The sequence below is a fragment of the Homarus americanus genome, unplaced genomic scaffold (genome assembly GCF_018991925.1).
Source record: "Homarus americanus isolate GMGI-L3 unplaced genomic scaffold, GMGI_Hamer_2.0 scaffold23578, whole genome shotgun sequence".
Lineage (NCBI taxonomy): Eukaryota > Metazoa > Arthropoda > Malacostraca > Decapoda > Nephropidae > Homarus > Homarus americanus.
The window spans coordinates 356,002-377,395 of NW_024733231.1; the positions used below are offsets into that span (position 1 = coordinate 356,002).

At 40.0% G+C, this 21,394-nt stretch overlaps 1 protein-coding gene across 2 annotated transcripts in view; it reads left to right on the top strand.

Annotated features, from left to right (window-relative positions):
• Positions 1-461: 461 nt before the first annotated feature.
• LOC121869521 (codanin-1-like) overlaps positions 462-21,394 on the top strand; it is an 88,226-nt gene continuing 67,293 nt past the window's right edge. For both annotated transcript variants that reach the window (XM_042370877.1, XM_042370878.1), the window contains exons 1-2: positions 462-1,769; positions 15,022-15,220. In XM_042370877.1, coding sequence (XP_042226811.1) covers positions 1,137-1,769; positions 15,022-15,220 — 832 coding nt within the window. In that variant the 5' untranslated portion in view covers positions 462-1,136. The remainder of the gene's footprint in view (positions 1,770-15,021; positions 15,221-21,394) is intronic.

The window sequence follows — 21,394 nt, forward strand, 5'->3', positions numbered from 1 at the left end:
CAGTGCAGTGTTGATTTAAGGAAAATAATCTTGAATTAAACCAAGAGAACTAAAATTTTGTGGGTGAAATGGCACCATGGGGTGACTTCTCTTCCACCCCAATGCCTTCTCTTCTCCTTCTCCTCAACCCCATTCTAATTATCATCATCATCATCATCATCCAGGGCCTTCTACATACACACCTCAAAGTAAGTGTACTTTTCTACCTTTTTTTGAATTTAGGCAATTTTCGGTGAGCTGGAACCAGTACCCAAAAATCCATTGAAAATGGTTTCGGTTAACGAGTTTTTCGGTTAACGAGCAACCTGCTGGAACGGTTGTGTAACCGAGGGAACTACTGTACACATAAATGACTAATGATTGTAGAAGACATATATTTTCTATGCTTCTTGCAATTGATGATTTGCTACAAAGCTGTACAGTACCTAGTTCTCAATGTACCTTTTTTTTGTTTCAGATTATATCTTCATCTAAGCAAGAAGTACAGATCCCAGATGTGGACCAGCTTCTTGGAGAGTCCAACTCTGCTTTCACTTCTGCTTTGGTTACTAGTTCTCCCACTGTGTGTTCTTCCAGTCCCAGCTGGCACGTCGGCCAGAAGCATGGAAAATACGATACGTCCACGCCTCGTTCCAGTGCCACCAGTCCTAAATTTAACTTACAAAAAGTTTCTCCCCACGAACGAACCCAGCGTGGTAAAAGACAAAACCTGGATGGAAGTGATCATGGGGGAAAGTGGGGTCACAGTAGTGACATAAAACACAGTGAACAGAGACTTAGTCTTGGAGACTTCATTACTCCAGATGTGAAGATAGTAAATAGAAAGAAGAGTCCATTACATAGAGATAGAGTTAGTGGAGGGTGGTCACTTCGGCATCCAGACATACCTAAAACTTTAGACCTCAGTGATGAAGAGGCCTTTCCACTTGTAGGCAGCAGCACTCCCACGATAAACAACAGAAACGAAGAATAAACCCGACACGCATTCTGACGACTAATGCACGTCAGTCCAGCAAGAGTTCTCCATTCAACCATTGTGCGAAAGAAATATTTGGTGTTCCACAGAGTCACTCTACAAGTAGTCCATTTTTGACAAGTGAAGAAGGTAGCAAAACTATGGATGAAGAAAGAGAATTATGCAAGAGAGACTTAAAAGGCAAGAAAGTGTAGCTAAGATAATTAGAAGTGGAGAGTCGGGTAAAGTGTTACGTAAAGAATCTTCACCAAGCCAGGTTCAACCGAGACAGACAGATAAGGCTAACAACTACGTCCAAGCTTCTCCTGATCTAGTCACTAATAGGAACTGTCTTGATATTCTTGTTAAAATATATGCTGAACTGATATTATACAACATGACACCCAGTGTTATGGTAGAACTGTACTATCTCATGCAAATGCTGACAGTATGTGTGATTGTTGGCACAGAAGAAAGAAGTGAGCAAGTTGACAAATGTTACCTCAGCACTACACACAATTGTGTTTATTTTGCTACAAATGTACTTCTCTTGATATTAGACATTTTGAAACTTTTCGACAAAGGCACAATTAAACTTTTATCAGAAAATCCTCGTGTTCAACTATTTTCAGAGGAATTACAAAAACATCTTCTGGAATATCTTGAAAGTCCTCTACCAGCACCTGTCCTCAACCAGGCTCAAAAGTCACCTATTGGAAGTGTGTCTTTCCAGTCGGACACTGACAACAGAAATAACTTTCCCAGTGGGCAAGCATTTCACATTTTTCGGAAACAACGGGACATGTTTTATGAGGTATGGAAAATGCTTCTTTGTAAAAGGAAATTTTGACATTTGTAAAGCATTTTAAATTAAACCACTAATCTCAGAGAGGGGCACCTGTAAACTAACATTGCTTACTTATTATTTAATGTCATGTGTTTAGTGACCATACAACACTTGTAAATAAGTCTTTGATTTCAGTAACATATAAAGTTATTTTTGGCATATGAAGTTCTTCAAAAAGTGACCTGCAAGATTACCTACCAGTACTGTAGTCTGACACAGTCAACCTTTTATAATTGTGTAGAATGAATCTGTCTTTTGAGATCAATGCAAAGGTTGTACAGTAGCTGTGTACAGTTCCACACCCATGACCAGGTTGTACAGTCGCTGTATATAGTACCACCAGGTTATACGGTGAGTGGTCAGCAGGATGGGACAGTACTCCCTCAACAAGTACCGGTACACTTGACACAAATGCCTCGGCCATAAACTTGGAACTGTTACATCAAACCTTTACATTGTAATTGATTATGGTGTACTGCCAACACTTGTTTGTTACCTGTGGTGTACTGCCAACACTTGTTTGTTACCTGTGGTGTACTGCCAACACTTGTTTGTTACCTGTGGTGTACTGCCAACACTTGTTTGTTACCTGTGGTGTACTGCCAACACTTGTTTGTTTACCTGTGGTGTACTGCCAACACTTGTTTGTTACCTGTGGTGTACTGCCAACACTTGCTTGTTACCTGTGGTGTACTGCCAACACTTGTTTGTTACCCGTGGTGTACTGCAACACTTGTTTGTTGCCTGTCGTGTACTGCCAACACTTTTTGTTACCTGTGGTGTACTGCCAACACCTGTTTGTTACCTGTGGTGTACTGCCAACACTTGTTTGTTACCTGGTGCCCACACCTGTTTGTTACCTATGGTGTACTGCCAACACTTGTTTGTTACCTGTGGTGTACTGCCAACACTTGTTTGTTACCAATGGTATGCCAACACTTGTTTGTTACCTGTGGTGTACTGCCAACACTTGTTTGTTACCTGTGATGTGCCAACACTTGTTTGTTACTTATGGTGTACTGCCAACACTTGTTTGTTACCTGTGGTGTACTGCCAACACTTGTTTGTTACCAATGGTATACTGCCAACACTTGTTTGTTACCTGTGGTGTACTGCCAACACTTGTTTGTTACCTGTGATGTACTGCCAACACTTGTTTGTTACTTATGGTGTACTGCCAACACTTGTTTGTTACCTATGGTGTACTGCCAACACTTGTTTGTTACCTGTGGTGTACTGCCAACACTTGTTTGTTACCAATGGTATACTGCCAACACTTGTTTGTTACCTGTGGTGTACTGCCAACACTTGTTTGTTACCTGTGGTGTACTGCCAACACTTGTTTGTTACCTGTGGTGTACTGCCAACACTTGTTTGTTACCTGTGGTGTACTGCCAACACTTGTTTGTTACCTGTGGTGTACTGCCAACACTTGTTTGTTACCTGTGGTGTACTGCCAACACTTGTTTGTTACCTGTGGGTACTGCCAACACTTGTTTGTTACCTGTGGTGTACTGCCAACACCTGTTTGTTACCTGTGGTGTGCCAACACCTGTTTGTTACCTATGGTGTACTGCCAACACTTGTGTTACCTATGGTATACTGCCAACACTTGTCTGTTACCTGTGGTGTACTGCCAACACTTGTTTATTACCTGTGGTGTACTGCCAACACTTGTTTGTTACCTGTGGTGTACTGCCAACACTTGTTTGTTACTTATGGTGTACTGCCAACACTTGTTTGTTACCTATGGTATACTGCCAATACTTGTTTGTTACCTGTGGTGTACTGCCAACACTTGTTTGTTACCTGTGGTGTACTGCCAACACTTGTTTGTTACCTGTGGTGTACTGCCAACACTTGTTTGTTACCGATGGTATACTGCCAACACTTGTTTGTTACCTATGGTATACTGCCAACACTTGTTTGTTACCTATGGTTTACTGCCAACACTTGTTTGTTACCTGTGGTGTACTGCCAACACTTGTTTGTTACCTGTGGTGTACTGCCAACACATGTTGTTACTTATGGTATACTGCCAACACTTGTTTGTTACCTGTGGTGTACTGCCAACACTTGTTTGTTACCTGTGGTGTACTGCCAATACTTGTTTGTTACCTGTGGTGTACTGCCAACACTTGTTTGTTACCTGTGGTGTAATGCCAAACTTGTTTGTTACTTATGGTGTACTGCCAACACTTGTTTGTTACCTATGGTGTACTGCCAACACTTGTTTGTTACCTGTGGTGTACTGCCAACACTTGTTTGTTACTTATGGTATACTGCCAACACTTGTTTGTTACCTGTGGTGTACTGCCAACACTTGTTTGTTACCTGTGGTGTACTGCCAATACATGTTTGTTACCTGTGGTGTACTGTACTGCCAACACTTGTTTGTTACCTGTGGTGTACTGCCAACACTTGTTTGTTACCTGTGGTGTACTGCCAACACTTGTTTGTTCCATAAGAACATAAGAAAATTTGGAGTCTGCAATAGGCCGGTTGGCCTGTGCTTGGCAGCTCCTGTCGAGAGTTACTACCACTCTCTATCATCCATGAATTCATCCAGCCTCCTTTTGAAACTTTCCATCTTTCCAGCACTTACTACAAAGTTGCTAAGCTTGTTCCACTCGTCCACCACCCTATTTGTGAACCAATTCCTTCCTATCTCCCTCCTAAACCTAAACTTATCCAACTTAAATCCTTTCCTCCGAGTCCTATCCTGCTCGGATATTATAAGAACTTTATCTGTATCTCCTTTATTGATTCCTTTCACCGGCAAATACTTCTATCATATCTCCCCACACTCTTAGTCTTTCTAGGAATGCAAGTTAAGTTTCTTTAACCTATCCTGATATGGAAGGTTTCTATGTCCCGGAATCATTTTGTCATTCTTAGCACATGACTCTAGTGAATTGATATCCATTCTATAATGAGGGCACAAGAACTGAACCGCATAATCGAGGTCTGGCCTGACTAGCGCAAGATATAGTTGCAATAAAACCTCTGCACTCTTATTACTTACACTTCTAGATATAAAACCCAATACTCTGTTTGCTTATTTGAACATTAGCACTGTTTTCTAGGCGTGGGTCCGGCTTAGTACCCTAGGTCTCTTTCACAAGTCGACTTCTCTAGGTTGATGTTGTTAAGGCTGTATAAATTGACAGTATTTGTTCTTCCAATATAATGCAGCTGCACTTGCTGGTGTTGAATTTCATTTGCCATTTTCAGACCACTGCAGTTTGTTTAGATCCTCCTGTAATGCATTTGCATCCTGCCCTGAATTAATCTGCGCCCCTATTTTGGTGTCATTCGCAAACTTGCTTATGTCACTGCTGATCCTAGTATCTAGATCGTTTATGTAGATTATGAACAAGAGTGGGCCGAGTACTGTGACCCCTGGGGAACCCCACTGGTTACACGGCCTCACTCAGATTTAACACCATCTACGCTGACCCTCTGCGTTCTATCGGTGAACCATGATTTTATCCAATTTAAAACTTTCCCGTCGATACCATGAGCCTTAATTTTTCTCAGAAGTCTCTGATGCGGTACTCTGTCAAATGCTTTGCTAAAGTCTAAGTAAATAACATAGTAATTTTCGTCATTATCTACTACCTCGAAGACTTTCCTAAAAAACGTCAGCAGATTTGTTAGACAAGATTTTCCCTTTGTAAACCCATGTTGAGAGTCGTAGATTAATTGGCTTTTCTCTAAATGCGATCGGATGCTATCTGCTATAATTGATTCAAGAAATTTCCCCACTACTGACGTCAAACTGATCGGCCGGTAATTTGACGCTGATGCTCTGTCTCCCTTTTTGAATATGGGTACTACATTTGCCTGTTTCCACAAGTCTGGCACAACTCCCGTGTCTAATGATTTTGTAAATAAATTTACAAGGGGTCCGCTAATCTGTTCCCTACACTCTTTCAAGACTCGAGGGAAAATTTCATCCGGCCCTGGGGATTTTGTCTTCTTTAGTTTATTTATCTTCTTAAGAACATCCTCTTTTCTGATAGTGATATTCTTTAATTTCTCTTCTTCCTTTCCCTTAAATATCAGTTCCACCTCTGGAATTTCATCGCAAATTTCTTCTGTGAAAACTGATAAGAAGTAGCTGTTCAATGCTTTGCTTATTTCTTCACTGCCATTTATCAATTCTCCCTCCCTACTTTAACCCTTTGGATGCGGCATGCGGGTAAACCCGCCCAAAATATTATATTAATTAAATGCGACAAGCGGGGATATCCCACGGCCTTGAAAAAACTTCCCCAAATGAGACGACATGCGGACATATTATGTATTGAGGTATAGGAGTATTTCCTGAATGCAACATAGCTTATTTTTGTACTATTTTGTTTGATATTATCTGAATATGTAATACATATCTAAATTTGCTGTTTAGTAACCAAATTGATTAAATATATTTGCCATATACCAGACATTGATGTATACCAATTTCCTGCATTTTTGGGTATAAATGTCATTTTTTCTCTAAAATTTGCACACATATGTGAATTTTTGTTCCAGATTTGGAAAATATACTAAAAGTTCTCTAGGAAAAACATATAGAAAATGTGATTATATGAAATTCATTTTTGGCAGGATAATTGACACTTTTCAGGAACCGGCGCGAAATTTAATTACGCACCTAAAGGGTTAAAGGCCCAACTTTGTCCTTGACCTTTGTCCTATATACCTGGAAAAATCCCTTGGGATTCGTCTTGGATTCTCTTGCTATTTTGATTTCATAGTCTCTCTTTGCTTTCCTTACATTTTTCTTAACATTCCTAGATAGTTCATTATACCTATTTCTGAGCTGCTCCTCCCCTCCCTTTAATTTCTTATATATTCCTTTCTTTATTCCTATGTCATGTTTAAGTTTTCTGGTCATCCACCTTGGCTCATTCTTATTTGACCTAATGTGTCTGTATGGTATATTTTGTTCCTGTGCTTTATGTAGTATACTAGTGAATATATTATAGTCATGATCAATTGTTGTGTCATCTACAGTATTTCCTCACCCCTTCCTACTGGGGACTGACGTGACTGTTCTCAGGTGACCTCACCTAGGTACCTTCTTAACCCCTGATAATTAATCAGCCAACCGAAAGTTTGGGACTCTGACCATATTGTCATTGTTTTTCGTTTCCCAATTTAGGGTGAACCTGATTTCTCTGTGATCACTGTTACCTAGTTCTTCCCCTACTGTGATATCTCTGATAATATTTTCTTTATTTGTTAATACTAGGTCAATATATTGTCACCTCTAGCAGGTTCTGCAATTAGTTGTTTCAAAAAATTGTCCCGTACTGTGTCTAGGAAGTCTTCAGATTCATAGTCACCTACAATGTTGTCCCAGTCAATATTTCTGAAGTTGAAATCCCCCATAATGCACAGGTTGTTATATTTTGCTGCCCTACTCATTTCCTGCCATATGGGCTGAGCTGCTTCTTTCCCAAGACTTGGGGGCCTGTAAATCACTCCCATAATTAGTTTTTCTCTTCCTTCCGTGATGTCTACCCATACAGACTCGGTTCCTATTTCACCCTTTATTGAATTATTAATACAACATTTTAATGTATCCTTGACGAAGAGTGCGACCCCTTCCCCCTTCCTACCTTCCCTGTCCTTGTGAAAAAGGTTGTACCCTTCTATGTGGTACTCTGATAAAATATTTTTGCTCGCCACATTCATCCAAGTTTCAGTGATTGCTATGACATCTACATTCTCGGTACATACAGCCGCTCTCAGCAAGTCTATTTTATTTCTAACGGTCCTAGTGTTTGTATAGTATACATTTAAACCTACCCTTCCCTGGTCCTGTTTTACCCCTTGTCCTGAGTAACCAATTTTACTTCCCAGGACCTGCTTGTTTTTTGACTCCCACTTTCCCCAACCTCTCTCTACTGGCAAAACCCTCCCTTTGGAGTGACAATTTCACGCTCCAGGGATGCAGACAACGTCTTTACCCCCGCACGAGACAAGTGTACTCCGTCACGACTGTACAGGTAGTCGTTGCCATAGAATCGTTGCCAGCTATCAATGAATGCCCAACCATTGTTTGCACAATGTTTTTCCAGTCGGCAATTTATAGCAATTGCTCTGGAAAGCCATTCACGACCAACCCCTCTTCTAGGCAAGACACCACATACTATTGGGATCCCTCCCCTATCTCTAATCTTTGCCAGTGCCTCCTATACCTCTTGAAAAGTTCCTCACTCCTAACCTTTCCTATGTCGTTTCCTCCCACACTAAGACACACTACTGGATTGGTACCCTCCCCTGACTAAACCCTATCTATCCTCTCAGCTACATGCCCTATCCCAGCCCCAGGAAAACACACCCTAGTCCTACATTTCCTATCTCTTGCACAAAAAGTCCTATCTAAAAACCTCACCTGGCTGTCCCCAACTGCCACGACCTTACCTCTGGGCAGGGTTTGTACAACTGCCCTTTCCTCTCCCTGCACCACACCGTCCTGCCTCTTCTCTTCCCCGCCAGCTTCTTCCAACACCTGGTAGCTGGTAGGGGTTACTACACTCCACACCCTGGTCAGCTTTCCTGAGTCTGAACCTAGTCCCCTTGGAGACAACCACTCTCCACGCCTGCTCCTCCTTCGCAGGTGTCCTGCCTAGCTGAAGGAGTTCAGTCCTGAGGGCTTCATTTTCCCCCTTTAGAGTGTCAATCTCACTCCTCAACTGCCCCAGCTGCCTTAACAGAGTGGCCAGGAGGTCGTCTTTCCCCACACTCCGCTCCTCTTCCCCCAAGACACAACTATCCAAGGCGGCCATTTTCCTTGGTCACTAACGGGAGCACTTAGGGGCACGTCCTTCTCCAAGCTGGGTCAGGTAGCAACTGAGCTGGGTCAGTACCTATGGTGTGCTGCCAACACTTGTTTGTTACCTATGGTATACTGCCAACACTTGTTTGTTACTTGTGGTGTACTGCCAACACTTGTTTGTTACCTATGGTATACTGCCAACGTTTGTTTGTTACCTGTGGTGTACTGCCAAAACTTGTTTGTTACCAATTCGACTTACGACCTTGATTTGGGTCCCTATCCCCGTCGTAAGTCGAGGAGTGGCTGTATATATATATACAGCTCCTCCCCGACATACGATGGGGTTTGGGACCCAAATCCAGGTCGTAAGTCGAAATTGCTTAAATACTACTACATAGAAAATCTAAAATGGGTGTCTCTTTTTCTTCTCAGCACCACAAAATTCTCACTTTTAAACTTGCCAGCCATTTTAAAGTGAATTACAAACGAAAATTTTGTCAGTACACAGCACAATCACTGATGTTGGGACTCGAAAATACGTAATTTGACAAAATTTTGGTACGACTGAGGCAGGTAGTAAGTGCTGGTGGTCGTAAGTCGAGTAGGTTGTAAGTCGGGGAGGAGCTGTGTGCGTGCGTGCGTGCTGACAAGTATCCACCAAATTCAAGTCATTAACTAGTGACCCAACCCTTTCACCTAGTTTCAAATCATCTTAAAACAAAATTGTCCAATTTGTACATGTCATTACGCAATTGCATGTTGACTTATTCGGTATGGTTAATGAGACTAGATTCTATAATTGAATTACAAGGTAAGATTGAGGAGGCATTATCCCAGTCAATGCAATGATTATTATCTCTCATAAATTAACAAAGCAGTGGATTCCTGACCTGTCCTAACACTGTATTTAAGCTGTTTAAGTCTAGTTATAAGATCTTTGACCATCTGACATAAGTAGAACATATTGTATTACATTCTTTGCAAGGAACCTTATAAATGCAGCCACCTGCTTTTTTGGGGGAGTTCTTAATTAACGTTTGTTTTACAATGCAAGAATTACCAAATGTTACATTTACATTCCAGGTTTTCAGTTGTAGAGGAATTTGAGAGAAATTTTTGTTAATGATAATACAGTACTAATAAATTCTTATTGTCATGAGGAGGTTTAGGATCAGTTCGATAAAAAGATTTCTTAGTGATGTTAGTGGTTTTGTCTATAAAAGGTCTAGGGTATTTTAAGTTCAAAACAATATTATAGATATATTTATATTCCTCATCAATGAATTCCGGACTGCATGGTTATAGAGCACGTAAAAACATTGATGAAAATACTGACTGTTTTACTCTCATTATGGTGGGCAGAGTAATAATGAATATATGAACACATGTGTGGATGAGACATTTTTTGGAATGGTAATTTACAGTCACTTTTTAATTCCACAGTGAATTTGATCTAGGGGACTAAATTTTTAAGTAGCAGTAGAAAAACTTCTAAGTTCTCATTATATGGTCAAAGACATATTACATCATCTACATATCTAAACCAAACTGCTAAGGTGGTAAAATATTACTTACCGTATATACTCGTCTATAACCCCCCTCGTTTATATGTCGACCCTGATATTTTGACCAAGAAATCGTTAATTTATGATATTCCTCGTTTATAGGTCGACCCAGGTTTTTGAGGGTAATGGAACAACAAAACCTTCACTAAAAACGTTCTACGTCTTATAAACTGAGGCTCGCCGTGTCTGAAGCACCGAGTGCCGAAGGCAAATTGTTTACCATTTATTATTACGACACTTTACACTTAAACGCGGGTAGTTTCAACATAAATATTGTATATTTCCATTCAAGTATTTATTCAAGTCAATTAGGAGGGAATATTACAGTGGTCCTTCGATTAACGAACACGATCCGTTCAAGCAGGTTGTTCGTTAACCGAAACCATTGTTTCAATGGGTTTTTGGGTAATTGGTTCCAGCTCACCGAAAATTGCCTAAATTGAACAAAAAAGGTAGAAAAGTTCACTTACTTTGAGGTGTGTATGTAGAAGGCTCCTGGATGATGATGATGATTATGGGAATTAGAATGGGGGTGGAGGAGAAGGAAGAAGAGAAGGCATTGGGGTGGAAGAGAAGTCACCCCTTGGCACCATTTCACCCATAAAATTTTAGTTCTCTTGGTGTATTTCAAGATTATTTTCTTTAAATCAACACTGCACTGCATTATATATTGTCAATATGTAAAATATATTTCAAAATGACCAATAATTTGCTTGGAAACACAGAAAAAAAGCGTTTAGTTGAAGAGAGTCTCAAGCAAGATGTTACCTCCAGTGAAAACAGAGAGACTAACGCCTGTTTGCTGTGTTAAGAGGCTGGATGCACATTGAACTAGTCACTTTACCTTCAATTATGTTCAATAATTGTTAAAATGACTAAAAAATTGAATATTAAACTTTTAAAATTATTGAATAGTATAAACTTCTTGATATTTACTAAAATAGTAAGGAATTTAAGCCCTAGAACCGATTAATGTATTGGCGGACTATTACTAAAGCTGGTTGACCGGCCAGTGCAAGTGAAAACATGTTGAGGTCGGTTCGTAAGAAATTCGTTAACTGAATTTTTGTTCGTTAACCGAATTTAAGAATCTTATGGGAGGCAGTTCTTTAACCGAAATTTCGTTAACCGAGGCGTTCGTTAACCGAGGGACCACTGTATAGTAATACAACAGTTTTTTAACTAAACTATTCGAAAAGCAATTACGGTAACATCTTTTGAACGAAAGAAAGCGAAAGTCATTCTTTTCGTCACGATTTTATCCCACTTTCCACTGTAATACGTACGTAATTTCAGCAAAAATATTACATTTCCGTGAATGTATTATATCAAGCACATTATGAATAGAATATCATTGTAATATAACAGTATTTTAACCGAAAACTATTAAAGAAACGAGTAACATCTCAAGAACATCGGAAGCTTAGGTAAAGTTTTTTGTTTTCGTCATGTATTTTATCCTATTTTACATTGAAATACATCACGTTTCAGCAAAACTACTATTTATTTCCGAGAATATATTCATTCAGGCGCAGTTTAGGTAAAATATACGTGTGATGTAACAGTTTTTTAACTGAAAACGATTCGAAAAACACGTACCCTCTAGCCCTGTTCAAGGACAGGACTGGGAGAAGCTGTTTGGTGCTGCAGACGATGACAAGGAAAATGATTTTGATGGAGTTTAATGAAAATATTCAGAAATATGGTATCGTAGTATTTATTCAAGTCAATTAGGATAGAATATTATTGTAATACAACAGTGTTTTAACTGGAAACCATTCGAAAAGCGATTACGGTAACATCTTTTGAACGAAAAAAAGCGAAAGTCATTGTTTTCGTCACGATTTTATCCTACTTTCCACTGTAATACGTACGTCATTTCAGCAAAAATATTACATTTCCGTGAATGCATTATATCAAGCACAGTATGAATAGAATACCATTGTAATATAACAGTATTTTAACCAAAAACTATTAAAAATAACGAGTAACTTTTCTTGAACATCGGAAGGTTAGGTATAATCTTTTGTTTTCGTCATGTATTTTATCCTATTTTACATTAAAATACATCACGTTTCAGCAAAACTACTATTTATTTCTGAGAACATATTCATTCAGGTACAGTTAAGGTAAAATATACATGTGATGTAACAGTTTTTTTAACTGAAAACGATTTGAAAAACACATGTACCGTCTAGCTGATATGCAACAGCTGGTGGTGCGTCATGCGTCGTTGTAAACAATAGGAGGTTGAAGTAGATTACCGGGTATTATATTAAGAGTGAAATATCGAAAAGGTTTTTATTACCGGTATTTTTTGTAGATCAATGAGAACTGTGATACCGTATATGATATGATAAGTTAGCCTGTGCTGAGAACTTCAACATAGACTACTGAAAGCCCATTGTAAGGTAATTTAGCCTATTGTAAGTTGGTGAGCTTCATTTGCTGAAGGAACTGCACAACTTTTCATTACTAATTGGTACATATTTTACGTTTCCATTGTTTACTGGCAGTAAATGGTAAATATTTTTCATGTCTGAAGCTAAAAGTTACTCCTTGCCCTTCCCATCATGCACGGGTTTAACCTAACAAAACTATCACGCATGTATAGGACGACCCCCAATTTTTTGCCTAAAAATTTGGTCTTAAAAACTCGAACTACACACGAGTATATACGGTAGTAGTTTCTTCCCCCAATATTCCATATGTATGTTGCTCAATACTGGTGAAAGCGGATTACCCATGGCAATAATGATGCTCATATCATTTGTCTAAATGCATAATAAAGTAAAATTTATAAAGATTACTTGATATTCTTAGATGGTAATAGAACTTTATAGAAGTTTGTTTTATAACATGGAATTTTGCTGTCTTAATAACCAAAAATATAATATTTTTTTAACATTACGGTGCAGTTAAGGACATTTTTTTAACCTGAACAATGCATGAGCTATTTTCTAAATATTCAAATTGTTGAATTCTTGTTTGCCACAGGCCTATAAAAATCACGGGCCTGAGGCTTCAGCCTGTTCAAGGGTTGATCCAGGAATATAAAAAAGAGGTGGTGGGGTGGGTCCAAGAAGTTTTGGGTGGGGAAACATGGCGAACAAAATGAGCCCACCCGAGGGGGGGGGGTTTGGGTGGGTGAAGTGAGCCCCCCAGAAATTTTTTTCAAATCTGACCAGTATCATGGGCTTTTTGAAGTCATGTACACTTGATATTAGGAGATATTCTGAGGTCCATAGTAATTACTTTTTACTATGCAAAAAGGCTTGAGTACAATACTGCATTAAAGAAAAAGGTTTGGGAATTTCTGATGAAAAGGAAGTCCTGGACCCCAGGACTTCCTCTGGATCTGCCCTGCCACCATGGGTTGCCAATAACTACACCCACCATGGGGTTATAGTAACTACACCCACCATGGGGTGCCAATAGCTACACCCACCATAGGGTTGCCAATAACTACACCCACCATGGGGTTGCCAGCTAACTACACCACCATGGGGTTGTAACTACACCCACCATGGGGTTGTAATAACTTCACACCCACCATGGGTTGCCAATAGCTACACCACCATGGGGTTGCCAATAACTACACCCACCGGGGGTTGCCAATAACTACACCCACCATGGGGTTACCAATACTTCACCACCATGGGGTTGCCAATGCTTCACCCACCATGGGGTGTAATGCTTCACCCACCATGGGGTGCCAGCCTTCACCAGAAGTTGCCAATAACTACACCCACCATGGGGTTGTGCTTCATGCCACCATGGGGTTGCCAGCCTACACCCACCAGGGGGTTGCCAGCCACTTCACCCACCATGGGGTTGCCAACTACACCCACCATGGGGTGCCAGTAACTACACCCGCAGGGGTTGCCAATAACTACACCCACCATGGGGTGCCAATAACTACACCCACCATGGGGTTGCCAGCGCTGCACCACCAGGGGGTGCCAGCCTTCACCCACCATGGGGTGCCAGCCAACTACCACCATGGGGTTGCCAATAACTACACCCACCATAGGGTTACCCATGCGCTACACCCACCAGGGGGTTGCCAATAACTACACCCACCAGGGGGTTGCCAATAACTACACCCACCATGGGGTTGCCAATACTACACCCACCAGGGGGTTGCCAATAACTACACCCACCAGGGGGTTGCCAATAACTACACCCACCATGGGGTTGCCAATAACTACACCCACCAGGGGGTTGCCAATAACTACACCCACCAGGGGGTTGCCAATAACTACACCCACCATGGGGTTGCTAGCTTGTTAACAATAACACAGGACATTTGCTGATGGTCTTTAGGTTAAGAATAAATGATTGAAGGATGACAGTAGTAAATGAATAAGCGAGTACTTTACCATGCTGCAACATTAGTGAGCACCAGAAGAACCTTTCCTTGTGGTCAGAGAAGTAGACCACAGACCCAGAGTGTCACTTATGTGAGACAACTTTGCCACATTAGGGAGAAATAAATCTTCCTTCCTGGTTCATCCGGATGAGAAGACTACTGTACGGTCCAGTACTTGTATATAGTAATGCTGTCATTAAATATGTCAAGACCTTCAGACAAAGTACGAGCTCTGCCAGGGAGTGTTTCAGCTTCGTGGATCTTGTTGGCCAAGTCTGTTTTTGCCTCCATAATAAAATGGAATTTTATAATGAATCCTATTTTATTTTTTTTATTTTTAGAGCTACAGTATAATTTGTACCCTCCCATGCTTTTTTTTTGTTTACCTAGAAAATGAGTACAGTATGCATTTTAGCTGTCACCAATTTACTTACTTTTGTATAATATTACTCAGTTTATTGCAGACTATAACTCACGTGTAATATTCATCAGATGATCCGAATTTGGGAAGAGAACCACCTTACGTCTGGCTGGTCTTATGGTCAAGCTCTTGGGGCAAGAATTCGCCACCTGTTGTCTCTACATCCCAGCTCTTCCAATTTTGCACATTTTGCCCGTCTCTTCCAATCGCAGCTTCTCAACATGTGTCGTGGGGACGATGACCAGGCTCACTGGCAACAGGATCCTGATGGTAAACAAGTTTTAAGTCATATCAGTCTTTAAGTCTCCCAAAACCAATGTAACAAAGATCTACACATAATAACACAACAGCAAACTTTATTAATACTATCCTGAACATAAACACACATAATGGCTGCCATATGGCATCACAAAAATTGTAACCAAGTCCCTGGTTGCTGATCTGACTTTCTGCCTCATTTACACACAATTGCAGGGTCTCAATTGTTTCTCTTACTTTGACAACACAACATACATATAGTATATCGTTTCTCACTATTGATTTTTTTTGTATTGATGGTACTTTATTATAATTATTATTATTATTATTATTATTATTATTATTATTATTATTATTATAATATATTTTATTTAATCTTTTTAATTTTTTTTTAAATAATTTTTATTAATTTTTATTGTTATTAATTGTTATTATTATTATTATTATTATTATTAGTATTATTATTATTTATTATTTATTATTATTTATTATTTATTATTATTATTATTATTATTATTATTATTATTATTATTATTATTATTATTATTATTATTATTATTATTATTTTTATTTTGCCCCCAGACCCTGATGTGGGTCATTGACCTGTGCTTTGGTGGGCTAAAAAAAAAAAAAAAGCACTGGAAAAGAGAGGTGTGTGTGTATGTGTGTGCATGCATGCATATTTGTGTGCCTAAGTAATAGTACTGTACTGTGTAAATTCTCGTAACACATTGTCAGTCAGCTGTGAGATGGCTACACATGTTACCATTATTACATGTAATGAAATTATAAAAGTTGTGGAAGAATCATTTCAATACTCTTTTGTGACTTAGAAATAAAGAAACTGTAATATATAACTAAAATAAGAATAAGGAAACGCCTGGGTGTGTATGTGTGGGAGGTGAACGTATGTGGAGCGCAGCTGGGCTGTAACTGCTCAGCTGCACTCTGTTCTCCTATGTGATATCACAGCATACATGCAGCACAGCAGCCACACATGTCTCTTGAGTCAGCTGGGTGGGTGGCAGAACTATGTGGTTCACTCTCTGCATCATCCACAATATTTATTGAGGGCAGAGAGAGCTATTTTTTGTACATAGAATATGTGCTCTTGTATTTTATGATGTATCATTTTTATGATTTATTCTAGCAGTTTTGGGTCATTTTTGGAGAGGAGGAGGAAAATTCCGGAGTCACTACTTGCCAACAGTGCAAAACAGAGATGCGACTGAACTCCCAGGCAACTAACAAGATCATCAATGACAAAGAGGATAAAGTGACGTAAATTTATAAAAATTGGGAATACAGTAAACCCTTGATAACTCAGTACAGTGGTCCCTCGGTTAACGAGCACAATCCGTTCCAGCAGGTTGCTCGTTAACCGAAAATCTCGTTAACCGAAACCATTGTTTCAATGGGTTTTTGGGTAATTGGTTCCAGCTCACGAAAAATTGCCTAAATTGAACAAAAAAGATAGAAAAGTTCACTTACTTTGAGGTGTGTATGTAGAAGGCTCCTTGATGATGATGATGATGTGAATTTGAAGTGGGAGGTGGAGGAGGAGAAGGGAGAAGAGAAGGAAGTGGAGGTGGAGGAGAAGCATTTTACTGCTTCTTGAAAGGTGAGTCATCTTCCATGAAAATGTCAGGAACCTCTGGACTGACAGATTCTCCACCATGAACATCCTCTCTCCTTCTTGAAGTGGAAGGCTGAGGGATAGCATCTTGTTCCCTCTGCCTTTTACTGAAAAAAGTGTCAATTGTGGTCTGTGGGGCATCTGTCCTCCTCACCATTAACTTATGTTTAAAGAAGGAGACCACTGAGTCCTCAACATGACACAAAGTTAGTTCAGTTTTTTCCACTTCTGGGTGCTTTGAAGCCAGTTCCCTGAACTTCTCCCAGTAGTAAATCACATCTTTCAACTGTTTAGCTGACATATGGTCATCACTTTCAATTTCCTCCTCACCACTGTCAGCCTCTACCTGTAACGTCTCATCCAGTTGCTTTAAGTCATCAGGAGTAAGTTCCTCCTCATGAGACATCACAAGCTCTTCCACATCCTCCTCCTCCACTTCAAGGCCCAATGACTGACTAATGGACACAACCTCCTGGTCCAACTCTGTTTCTTCCTCAAATCCCTCAAAATCATGGACTACTGATGGCCACAGTACTTTCCATGAAGAATTGAGGGATCTAGTGGAGACTTCTTGCCATGATGACACAATCAATTTTACAGCCTCCAGGATGTTGAATTGTGTCTTCCAGAAATGTTTCAGTGTTAGTTCAGGATCATTGGAAGTTGCCTGATGACACCTCCTAAACATTTTCTTCATGTACAACTTCTTGAAGTTGCTGATCACATTCTGGTCCATTGGCTGTATGATTGATGTAGTGTTTGGAGGCAAAAACAACACTTTCACAAAGTCAAATTGATACTCCAAATTTCTGGCAAGGTCAGGGTCATGACCAGGAGCATTATCTATGAGGAGAAGAGCCTTTAAAGGGAGTTTATTGGTGGTTAGGTAGCTCTTGACAGAAGGGCAAAACACATCAACAGCCCATTCATTAAAGAGCTGTCTTGTCACCCATGCCTTATGGTTGGACTTCCAATAAACTCCAAGCTTTGTTCTTACCACTTTCTGTTGGTTGAACTCCCTGGGGTTTTCAGAGTGGTAGACAAGCATAGGCTTCAGTCGGAAATCCCCTGAAGCATTGGCACCAAGCAATAGAGTGAGATGGTCTTTCATGGGTTTATGCCCAGGTAAAGAGGCTTCATCTCTGGTGATGAATGTTCTTTTGGCCATCTTTTTCCAGAACAGCCCAGTTTTGTCCACATTGAACACTTGCTGTGGAAGATAATTTTCTTCTTCCATCAGTTCTTTAAATTCATCTAAAAACTTTGCTGCCCCTTCCTTATCAGCACTAGCAGCTTCACCATGCCTAACAACACTGACAATGTCACTTCTTTTCTTAAATTTTTCGAACCAGCCTTTGCTGGCCCGAAAATCTTCAAATTCTGTGCCTGAAGAACGAGGTTGATCTTTCTTTAAATGTTCGTAAATCTCCCTGGCTCTTTCACAAATGAATTCAGTAGAAACTGAATCACCTTTCATCTGTTTTCCCTAATCCAGATGATAAGTAACCTCTCAGTTTCTGCAATTAGGGATCTACTTTTAAACACTCTTGTAGATTTGTCTCTCACTTTCACTTCTTTAAATTTGTCTTTCTGTGCAAGAATTGTCGACACAGTTGATGTCGACATGCCATATTCTTTGCATAGCGCATTTGTTCTAATGCCTTGTTCATGTTTTTTTATGATTTCCTGCTTGGATTGCATTGAAATCACTTTTCTTGATCTTTTAGGCCCCATGCTGGATTCAAACAATGTCAACACGTGCTTTTTAAAGTTAAACTTGTTGTAAATAAAGAATATTTTCTTTAAAATAACACTGCACTGTGCTATATATTGTCAATATGTAAAATAAATTTCAAAATGACTAATAATTTGCTTGGAAACACAGAAAAAAGCATTTAGTTGGAGAGAGTCCCAAGCAAGATGTTACCTCCAGTGAAAACAGAGAGAGACTAACGCCTGTTTCCTGTGTTAAGAGGCTGGATGGCGCGCATAAAACTAGTCACTTTACCTTCAATTATGTTCAATAATTGTTAAAATGACTAAAAAAATTTATATTAAACTTTTAATGTATTGGCGGACTAATACTACAGCTGGTTGACCGCCCAATGCAAGCCAAAACTTGTTGAGGTCGGCTCGTAAGAAACTTGTTAACCGAGGGGTTGCTCGTTAACCGAATTTAAGAATCTTACTGGAGGTAACTCGTTAACCGAAATCTCGTTAACCGAGGCGCTCGTTAACCGAGGGACCACTGTATTCGATATCTCAGAGTTTCACATAATTCGGCACATGTATGGTCTCAGAATTTATTATGAAATAACTCGGGAAATGCCAAGTTATATAAAATTATTGGGAAAATCTTGCCATATTTGGCCACATGGGTAATACTCAACGCACTGTACTCCATGCTTGGCCACCAGAGTGGTGGTGTTGTTGTTGTGGTCGGGTGTGTGTGCTGGCTCACTCCACCCAGTACATGGAAGTGGGAAGGGAGGGAGCTGTAGCACCCCAATATTGTGGGTATAAAGTACTATACATTGCACCACCGAATATCTAGGGCACCAGAATTAATATTCAGCACTCCCTGGTAAAATTTGGTGCCTGCAGTACTAATCCAGTAATACCCAACAACCTTCCCCATTCATATCAGGCCAGCCTCTGTAGGCAGAATGTTTCCACTATTACTGTAAACCCAATGTCATAGACTTTATTTAATTTACTGTTCAATTCATTTTATCCGAATTCCAACTATCTTAATGTTCCAGGTATCCCAACTTTGTCCACTTTGGTAAAAATTCTAATTTAGTCCAACAATCCAAAAGCAACGGAGTCATTTATTCACATGTCTGACACCTGTAGCAGTATAACCGCTTTTTAAAAAAAAATTGCTATGGTAAACGAAAAAAATTAATACATAGGATATTATAAAATACAATAGCACATAATTTATGTACAAAAAATAGCTCCTTCCACACTCAAACCATCATCTAAGTGACACCACAGTTCAGCCAGGCAGTCAACCAGTTGACTGAGACGTGTGTGTGCTGTGACTTCATATGGGAAGGACGGAGGCGAGTGAGTCAGCCACACAGTACAGCTTAACCCCCCCCCCCACACACACACACTTCATTTTCTTATTTTATGGTATTATATTTTTTTTCTTTATTTCTAAGCCACATTAGAGTATTTTAATTTTTGCTCTTTCATAAAGAAAACATTATTAATAGAGTGGACTATAATATCCTTAGTGATATAAGCTACGTGTTTATTTACGTACTCAGCCTTGAATTATATACGTAGAGAAAACAGTTATTTTTTTTTATTTATTCTTTATTTTGTATAAGTGACCAAATTACAATAGTATACGGTGCCTTCTATTTACTGCTTATGTAGTGTTTTCCCTTCATCACCATCGTCACCTACCATACTCCTACATCACCTACCATTCTCCTACATCACCTACCATTCCCCTACATCACCTACCATTCTCCTACATCACCTACCATTCTCCTACATTACCTACCATTCTCCTACATCACCTACCATACTCCTACATCACCTACCATTCCTCTCACTTCACCTACCATTCTCTACATCGCCTACCATTCTCCTTACATAGCCTACCATTCCCCTCATCACCTACCATTCCCCTACATCACCTACCATTCTCCTACATCACTTACCATTCCCTTCATCACCTACCATTCCCCTACATCACCTACCATTTCATCACCTACCATTCCCCACATCACCTACCATTCCCCTCACTCACCTACCATTCTCTCATCACTTACCATTCCCCTTCATCACCCACATTCTCCCACATCACTACCATTCTCCTACATCACCTACCATTCTCCTACATCACCTACCATTCTCCTACATCATCTACCATTCTCCTACATCACCTACCATTCTCCCTACATCACCTACCATTCTCCTACATCACCTACCATTCCCCACATCACCTACCATTCTCTACATCACCTACCATTCCCCACATCACCTACCATTCTCCTACATCATACCATTCTCCATCATCTCTACCATTCTCCTACATCATCTACCATCTCCTACATCACCTACCATTCCCCCTACATCACCTACCATTCTCCTACATCACCTACCATTCTCCCACATCACCTACCATTCTCCTCATCACCCTACCATTCTCCTACATCATCTACCATTCTCTACATCACCTACCATTCTCCTCATCACCCACCATTCTCCCTACATCACCTACCATTCTCCTCCATCACCCACCATTCTCCTCATCACCTACCATTCTCCCACCTACCATTCTCCTACATCAACCATTCTCCTACATCACCTACCATTCTCCCATCATCTATAATTCCCCTACATCACCCTACCATTCTCCTACATCACCATTCCTACATCACCTACCATTCTCACATACTACCATTCTCCCATCACCTACCATTCTCCTACATCACCTACCATTCTCCCTACCATCTATAATTCCCCATCACCTACCATTCTCCTACATCACCTACCATTCTCCCTACATCATCTACCATTCTCCCTAC